At 37.3% G+C, this 9,402-nt stretch overlaps 1 protein-coding gene across 2 annotated transcripts; it reads right to left on the bottom strand.

Annotated features, from left to right (window-relative positions):
• Nucleotides 1–232: 232 nt before the first annotated feature.
• LOC121768228 (probable leucine-rich repeat receptor-like serine/threonine-protein kinase At3g14840) lies at nt 233–7,690 on the bottom strand. 2 transcript variants are annotated; one of them, XM_042164654.1, is made up of 25 exons: nt 7,586–7,690; nt 7,269–7,449; nt 6,579–6,650; nt 6,152–6,223; nt 5,992–6,063; nt 5,825–5,896; nt 5,682–5,753; nt 5,489–5,560; nt 5,325–5,396; nt 5,161–5,232; nt 5,010–5,081; nt 4,288–4,353; nt 4,050–4,112; nt 3,883–3,927; nt 3,765–3,797; nt 3,636–3,673; nt 2,764–3,122; nt 2,477–2,675; nt 2,089–2,220; nt 1,821–1,939; nt 1,659–1,719; nt 1,509–1,571; nt 1,176–1,413; nt 934–1,084; nt 233–758 (listed from the first exon to the last, which is right to left on the bottom strand). In XM_042164654.1, exons 1-25 carry the CDS (start codon nt 7,656–7,658, stop codon nt 393–395), a joined length of 2,835 nt encoding a protein of 944 aa, XP_042020588.1. In that variant the 5' UTR covers nt 7,659–7,690; the 3' UTR covers nt 233–392. The 2 variants fall into 2 exon arrangements, with proteins under 2 accessions (XP_042020588.1, XP_042020587.1); XM_042164653.1 differs by having other exon boundaries at nt 1,509–1,719.
• Between the last annotated feature and the right edge of the window lie 1,712 nt (nt 7,691–9,402).

Genomic DNA, 9,402 nt, shown 5'->3' with positions numbered 1-9,402 from the left:
TTCTTTGAATAAAAAAACTGTAAATTTTAATCAGCCTCATTTGGATACTATAATTATCCTACCAGTTGTCATCATAACCATCCCTTAATATATCACAAATGAAAACGAAAAAGATTTTCTGTATATTTATGGGTTGGATGGATAATATAATCCGTACGGTCGAAGAATTAGTACTCCCTCCATTTCATTATGCATGACACATTTTTTACAATCATATTTAGGAGAGTTAATATAGGCAACTTATCATAGTACTACAGTTTAATCACTGTATAAGTCATCCATTCAATACTTGTACAGGCAAATATGACAAATAAATAGGCAACTTTCTATATCTTCTTTCACAAACTAAACAAGATAGTACTACTAGTTTTATTTTACAGTAAAAGTTACCTCTAAGAACCTCTTTTCACCCAGTAGTTTGTATCAGGGGCAACTGGGTAGAGATCAGCAGCAGAAGTTGAAGAACCACTCCACGGCGCATCCGCGGAAACAACCTCACTCTCAAATGCACCCATTTCCACTTCATCGGGTTTCGTCTTACCAGCTGAAAAGCTCGACTCAGAAACAAACTTTGGAACGCCATCTTTCCCCTCGAGTATGCTGACTACAGCTGACATACTCGGCCTTTCCGCAGCTACAACGTTCGTGCATATGAGCGCCACATTGATAGCTCTAGTGATCTCTTCCTTGTTGAAGCTCGACTCTAATCTCCGGTCGACTAGCTCCAACAGGTGTCCTCTCGCCTTCAAGGAATTAGCCTGAGTGAAAATTGGAAGAGCTCTGTTAAATTAGTCTTGGTCCAGAATGTTGAATTGAAGAAACACATGCCCATTTTTTTCATTTTTTGTTTATGTGATGCATAATTAAGCTAAACAACATAAATGATTAAATGTGTATTCCTTTGTGTGGAAAGGCAATTGAATAAAATGTTACCCAGTCAAGAAGATAAAAGCTATCCTCCTTAGGCCTGATGCTACTGTTGCTCCTCCCACTGATAATTTCCAAAACAACAATTCCGAAGCTGTACACGTCGGCTTTATCAGTCAAATATCCTCGCATTGCATATTCGGGTGCCATGTATCCACTAGCAATCACATATATATAACGAATAAGTTTTGGTTTTGGCAATGAATATTTGAGGCAGGGACAATGAGTACGGATTGATTTATGCTTACAAAGTTCCAGCAATGCGCGTGCTTATGTGGGTGTTGTCTTCTTCATCCAGCTTAGCAAGCCCAAAATCAGATATTTTAGGGACTAGGTTTTTGTCAAGAAGCACGTTAGTAGCCTTGATATCGCGATGGACGATTTTCAGCCTCGATTCCTCGTGGAGGTAAGCCAATCCTCTTGCTATCCCAATGCAGATCTTTTGCCTCATTGGCCAATCCAAATGCAATTTGTGTTCTTCTGGGCCTTCAAAAGTGATGAACGTGATGAATTGAAATTTACAAAAGTTACAAAACATGGCAGATAGAAGCAATAACGTTAAAGTTGTCGTATAATCGTACCAAATAATGCACGAGCAAGGCTATTGTTTTCCAGATACTCATAGACAAGCAACAACTGGTTGCCTTCGATGCAGCATCCATACAACTTAACGAGATGAGGATGTTGTAAGGCGGAAATCATGCCTATTTCGTTTATGAATTCGCGGTTACCTTGCTTTGATTTGGAAGAAAGTTGTTTCACAGCGATGATTGTTTTATCTAACAGAACACCCTTCAAATATAGTACAAAACTTCAGACTTGATAGCAAAATGATGAATTTAGAAAAACAAATCATCTTATAGTAGGAGTAATAAATACTAAGTTGTCATTACCTTGTAAACAGGACCAAATCCACCTTCGCCAATCTTATTTGCAGGATCAAAATTGTTTGTGGCCGCTCTGATTTGCCTTAGAGTAAATTTCCCCGTCCGAAGGTCAAGTCCCTTCAAATCTGTAAGAAGCTTCTTGTAAATCAAACAGCGTTTCACACGACTACTGAGCTCCGTATAAGAAATAATTCACATCACATTTGTAAAATGTTGGACTAAATTTGCAAAAAAAAAAAAAATTAAGACCCACTATGTCCAAAAAATCCATTACCATGATACATCGAGTGTTTGACCCCCAAACAGCCCTTCAACCTCATAACAGCCACAAGCAACACGAGTGCGCAAATAGCTGCCATCGCAATACCAACTTTAGCTCCTGTCGAGATGCTCCCAGGCTTATACGCTGGACAAATTAACATATTGGTAGGGTAAGATTACATGCAAACATAATCTCTCTATTAGTTATCATCAAATATGTAGTTGTTAAAAGCGGCACTAAGATTTTGGTGGATAGCCGGAAGATATTTGAAAACTTCCAGTACAAAATGAAACTGCTAAAATTCAAGTGCAACCAACGAAATGAGAACATGCAGAAAAGAACTTGATTTCTTTTAAGTTTTTTTTGCAGTGTTCTATCTCTAGAACCAGATCAAACTTACTAGCATGTACGACAGATATGGCTGAAATGAGAGGACCATATACAGATCTCTCAGGAAGAACAGTTGTTCCTTTTCCAGCCCAATAGAAGCGGATCTCCAAGGTGTGATCACCAACAATTGCATGATAGGGCATTGTTTTTGGATTATTTACTCCACCTGCTGCATTCTCAATGTTGAAATCCTTTTCAACCAGATTTCCCTGAATTACAATATTTTCAAAATCATCAAGAATAAATTTGGCAAATAAATACTTTAATAGGTAAAGCTGGGGATGTTTAGATGAGAACCTGAATATAAATATCAAAAACACGCCTTCCAAGGCTTCCGTAAGTTTTGTCGTCAGTAAACATGATTTCCGCAAAGTGGAGTTTCACTGTGTAGTTTCCATTTCTCAAACAAAATCCATAATAAGTCAATGAGAGGGGGGACAGGCGTGCTGTTGAGTACAGCTTAGATTCCGGCCCTGAAATGCTTGACTGGCCTTCTCGAAGATTACTATTTCCATATTTATCAGTATTCCAAAACTTGCCAGTGCTGTTGAATCCCCAGTTTTTACCTTGGTAGAAGTTTCCAGTAAAGTAATCTGCTTCATATTTACCAACATTTTCCTTGCTTCCACAGTTTATATAGAAAGAGTGGAAATCATCTGAGGGAGAAAAACACATTATGAATTTTTGCTATGACTTGTAAGATATAAAACAAAAAAAGAGATATACTGAGAGTAATACTGGCTCATTCAATGCTTATCTCAAAAGGTTTTAAATCTTAGCTGCCTAGAATATAAAAGTAACCAATTTATGAAATACGAGCCTGATCATTTGTCCCTGATTGCACTTCTTTGTTCAGGTGGGTTAAAGTTATTGAAGAGCTCAACACGATAAATTCAACTCTCTCTCTTTATATATATATATATAGGGGTGCGTTATAATGCTAACTTTTCTTAAATTGCTAACTTGCTAACTCATCAACGTAGTGTATTAAAAATGTCAACACGATCACATTAAAATGTCAACCCAAATTTGTGTTGACATTTTAATATCCTGTGTTGACAATTTAAATATCTATTTTAATTAACTGCATTGATGAGTTAACATAGTTAGCAACTTAAGAAAGTTAGCAACGGATCACACCTCTATATTATAACTGAGTTGTCACTTACTTGGCTTGCACATCGGATTTACACAATAGAAAGTACCACTGTCAAAAGAAGCGTGATATTAAGATTCATGCTACATTGAATGATGAGATGTTCAAATGAAAATGCATCAAACAGAAATCAGCAACTCACTTGGTATGTCCATTTGAGTTGCCAGACAATTTTCTGAAAAGGAGTGGCGATATCTAAGTCAGAATAGAAAATCCGGACACAGTATACACAAAAGATGAGCAGTAATTAGTAATCTCACAGGCTGTTTGCCGTGCAACTTGTGAAGTTGTTGTAGGATAGATCGCTACAATCAAATTGTAAGTTTTCAATCAACTACATTGCTATATGGATTTTGAGCATGCAATTATCATTCCACTTCTATGATAAGTGAGACATAATAAGTTCTGGATGGAAAGGGAAACTCACATGTTTCCTTTACCTTCCTTCAATTGTGGCACCGTCCCGTTAAGGAAGTTCCCAGTCAGGTAGCTGGAAACCAAACATCTCAGAGTTATCAATTCAACCAAATTTGAGCAATATAATTGCCAACTATGGACCCTATTGACAACTACACCTTATGAAATATCAGGAGAGTAAAATAAAAGCATTATTCTTTGATTCAGTCAACTAAAAAAATGCTGAAAGTTGTCATACAAACTCTTACATGTCTCCACTTTGACCACCAAGAGCTCGAGGAATCTGCCCTGTTAATTTATTGAAACTCAGATCTCTGCACAAGAAATTATGGTAATTAAAGAAAACTACAACAACAGGGCATGGTAAAGAATAAAGTTGTTAAATTTCATTTTACATAAATTTTTTGGTACATAGCAATGTTACCAATGTTTTCCAACTACAAATCATTCCAAACCTTGCTTAATATAATAATTAAAACAAGGCAATTGAAGATTAAGGTTTCTTCTTGTGAGTTAACTATCAGTGTATGACAACAAAATGATCTCGATTCAGAAAAACGGAGACAGCACACGTAGGGAAGGTTATGAGACCCAAGGAAAAAATTAATTTTCAGTCAAATTTGTTTCATTCCGTCTTTGACGATATAATAATATTCCATCAATTGGTGTCTTGATAATATCACATGGTGTTTGCTCTAATAACTCTCTTTCCTAAAAGAGGGGGGGGAAAACTCTGCTTTGCATTATAAAATCAATATACACTACCAATCTATTACCGTAAAAGATGAATGAATATGTTGAAATAATTTGCGTAGAACATCCAAGAATGAAACCAAATATGTTTAAATATTTTGAATTCTAAATATAACAAAATTTCGATCAGCTTTTCTGAAAGCAAATGTATTTTAGGCTTAGCTTTCAATAATATATAATTAAAAATAAAGTGCCACCAAAAAAACACTGTACTTACAGAGAATCGTTGATTGCCAGTTGTGCAATATAAGGAGGTAGTTCCCCCACAATATTGCAACTCCTTAATATCCTGCACAATAAGATCCAATGAGTCCCACAAAAGGAATGATTTGTTTTCAAAAAAAGCAACGGACAAATACTGCACTCACACTTGTTTCCAGCTAGTAGAAATAGCAAGATTGGGGAAATTCGATTGACTCCCGTTGAGGTCACTGATTCTTCTGCAGTGTGGAATCATCACAAACATAGATACTGAGTCTCATTGACAAGAGGAAATTCTGCTTATATTGATGTATCTTAAAAGTATACTCACAGGTCATTTAACTTGGTTAGAGAAGTAAAGTTGGAAGGAATCGGTCCACTAAGACCACTAGCCTGAATCTCCCTGAGATATTGATTCAAGTTTAAAGTTATTGAAGGAAACAAATCACAGAACTCTGAAAAGGTGAATGGACGTTAAATGACTAGATGCCTTACAGTCTTGTGATGTTTCCCCATTTCAGGATAAAACTTGGTATGCTTCCTGTGAAGTTGTTGTCACTAATTCGACTGCAAGCAAATGATGTTTAGATAAGTAGGAGTACAAGTTAAGCTTGTAATTTTTTCAATTCTAGCAGAAAAATCACATGATGGTTACATTACATATCAAGTTGAGAATTTAGAAACTTACAACTCTACCAAAGTGGTAATTTTTGCTAGGTTTGGGGATAACTCTCCGGTGAAATTGTTGGAAGCAAGCTGGCTACAAGGGGAATGCAGTTAAGAGACTAATAATATGTTCATAACAAAGACAAGATATAGTTAAATCATTACAGTTTTTTCAATCGAGGAAGATCCCCAAACTCCCCAGGTATATTTCCTGCAAACTGATTAGCCTCCAAAACCCTTCATAGCAACAAATTGTAAACAACACATCCATAAATACATTAACAAGACAATAATTCGCAAATTTCAATGGGTAAAAGAAGGGATATTGGTACAGTTCTTCAAGAGCTGTCATTTTGCCATATTCTGGTGGAATTGGACCGGTGAGACGGTTCCCGAGAACAGAACTGCGGTAGGAAAGCATCCATTCCCAATTAATTGTTGGAGAATTAGGGATTGTGCTGAGAAACGGGAAGAAGATTAGTAATCACTTACATTTTTCGAAGGAATTCCATGGAACCCCATTCTGGAGGAAGAGTGCCATTCAGGTAGTTCCGAGTAAGGTCACTGTGTGTCAGTCATAATTCAAATTTTACTATATTTATAGTTTACCGTCCGAAATAAAAAAAATTGATATTATAAGTGACATAATTTTAATATAGTACTTATACTTTGTAGTTTAACGTCTAATTATTAAAGTTGTGGAATGAAAAAGAATTTGATACATATTAATGTTTGGCTCTGCATGTATTTATCTTATCTGTCATTTTATAGCCTATAAATTGAATTCACAAAAAAATCAGACTACAAACTATAATTAACTCCATCATCATAACAAGATTCACAGCAATAATAATAACAATAACATTTATAATAATAATAATAATAATATTTGTATTACTCCTTGGGATTATATACTTACAGGACTTGTAGGAAGGGAAGTCCAACCAGCTCCTTTGGAAGTGACCCATTAAGATTCTCTTTCTTCAAAATTCTGCAATTTTGTGTTGGTGGTCGATAGTTATACATACTCAAGATTATCGTGAGACGTTCTTTTCCAATTAAAAACAAATATTTTGTTATTTACTTTTAGTTGATCTTTTGTTGACGAATTTATTCATGTGTAATTAACAATCCATGTGGATTAATGTTGTCGCCGATTATAACGACGAGTAAAACACCATAACGATGTATCAATACCAGACATTGATAGAGTATGATATCAATGTTTCGTTGTTCTTTTCGCTTATATAACGATGAAATATCTAGTGACTGGTGCTGCTAAAGCAAATCAACGGTCAAATATCGATACTAGTGTTGAAACAATCATCACTAATATCGATATTTCATTTTTGTTTTACACGCATATAATTAACAACATATATACATATCAACGCTTTAACAAAACAACAACAAAATATCGATACTAGTGAAGAAATAATTTGGTATAGGATATTCCGCTTTTGTTTTCCATCTATGTAACTAACAACACTTGTAGATCAGTGCTGCTAAAGCAAAACAACAATGAAGTGTCGGCACTGATGACAGAATGGTAATCGGCAACGTCAAGAGAGAGTACCGAGTGAGAGTGAGAGTAGAGTAAGTGACTCACATCTCAGTAATATGACAAGTGGTAGTATCATTCCCAGGTGAGGTGGAGTTGCATTTTACTCCCTTTCCATCAATAACACTAGCATCCCACCATGGGAGCTCTTTGGTGCATGGATCAACTACGCCAACGAAATTCCAATCCCTCTTCCCCAATTTCCTTGCTACCACCGACAAGGCATTCACTAACCCCATATAAAAAAAATATTAATTAATTCAGAAAAAGAAACAAAATAAAATACTGACTATGATTTAAAAAATGGTAAAACTTACATTAATCATATATGTGTGTGTGTGTGTGTGTGTGAACAATAGACTTACATTCTTGAGCAGGCAAACAAGCTGATGTCACATAATTAGCAAACCCCAGAAACCAAATCAATACCAACAACATTCTTGTATCAATATGTTGTAAGATTTTGTAATTTAGAAATTGATCAATAAACGATAGTTTATATTCTTCTAAATCTGTGTAGAATTTTAAAAAAATATTAAGAAAATGCGACCAAGACTTTGACATTGGGGAGTGGGTGGGGTACACCAAACATACTATACATTTTGATAAGCTAGCCAATATTGAAATTATTTCAAGACAATAAATGCATTTTGGATACTTGGTAGTAATTGGTATATGATGGTTTTGCGAATTTTTGATGGTGATGAATGCTGGAAAATACAGATCACGACACAGAGATTTACGTGGTTCGATTTACTGAGGTAAATCTACGTCCACGGGAAGAAAAGAGGGCAGAGTTGTATTGCTTGATCTGTTTTCTACAGCTTACAATACAGACTTGCTATTTGATATTTGATCTCTAGAGAACTTAACCCCAGTCTATCTGATCTAAGTTCTATTTATACATTGAACTAAGATCGTGGCTTGCATCACCACTAATGATGGTTGTGGATGTCGTGGAGGTCATGGAGATCCTGCATGGGTCCACTACCTCTTTGTTTGGTCCGCTTATCCCGCATGAGATCCTGCATGATTTGACACCACTAAATAGATCGTGTAGTGGTCATGAGATCCTGCATGGGTCCACTATCTCCCAGTTCGGTCGAATACTGAGACCGAACTGCTGAACTATTGCCGAGCAGCTTTTGCCGATCTGAGAGTAGAGCTTGATTGGTCGGCTTTTACCGAGCTGTAGGCTGGGGCCGAACTCTTTGGTAATGCCGAACTGATTGGATGGCTTTTACCGAGCTGTAGGCTGGGGCCGAACTCTTTGGTAATGCCGATCTGATACTCTTCCTTGGGCTTTGGGCTGATGGGCCGTCACTGCTATTGGGCTTGTTTAGTACGTACCCCATCACTACCCCCCCCGAAAAGCGAAGTGAATCACTTCGGCGAAGCGAGTCACTTCGGCATTCTGGATAAAGGTACGGGGAAGGCTGACGTCAGGGGACGTGCCTTGCGCGTGACTGCATTAAATGCGACAGTAAAATCCGGCCGTTGAATCCTGAAAAGGTGGGATTCGAAACGGTGCGATGATTTTGAAATCTTCTCCGAATCTGATAAATACGTCCTTTCTTCATCAGTTGAACACTTTTGCTATTGCTTCTTCTGCAATCTCTCTCTTTTGCGTAAAAATTTCCTTCCGCTTTCAAGAATTTCTTCAGAATTTCTTCAAACTTTCAAAGAGTAAGAACTATGTCTTCTTCTTCTTCTTCTGAGTCAGGTAGCGGTAGGAAAGGGGGTAAGGGGTCTTCTAGCCGGAAAGAATCCGGGGAGAAGACCGTAGAGTATTTTCACAGCATCTTGAGTAAGGATACTGTGATATCCCTACACGAAAAATATTTTTTTCCTGGGGGGAAGGTTGCGATTCCCGACGACCTTCATAGGGCTGATTCGCCGCCGAAGGGTTACGCCACCGTTTACGAAGCCGGCTTGGAATGCGGGCTTCGTTTCCCTCTTCCCCCTGCCTTTGTAGAGCTGCTAGATTTTTTTCAACTCCCTTTAGGTCAGGTGACTCCGAACTCTTGGAGGCACTTATCGGCCTTTGCTGCCGAACTGCGTAGGCTAGATAAGGATCTGTCTCTGCGGGCAATCCTTAATTTCTTCCAGTTTAAGCGGAAAGGATCTTGGTTTTACTTGATCCCTTTACAGCCTTTTAGGGCCTTCTGCAAAACCAAGTGGC

Source organism: Salvia splendens, chromosome 15 (genome assembly GCF_004379255.2).
Source record: "Salvia splendens isolate huo1 chromosome 15, SspV2, whole genome shotgun sequence".
In the NCBI taxonomy this organism is placed as follows: Eukaryota; Viridiplantae; Streptophyta; class Magnoliopsida; order Lamiales; family Lamiaceae; genus Salvia; species Salvia splendens.
The sequence above is the reverse complement of the archived record's forward strand: the minus strand, read 5'-3'. Positions and strand labels throughout refer to the sequence as shown.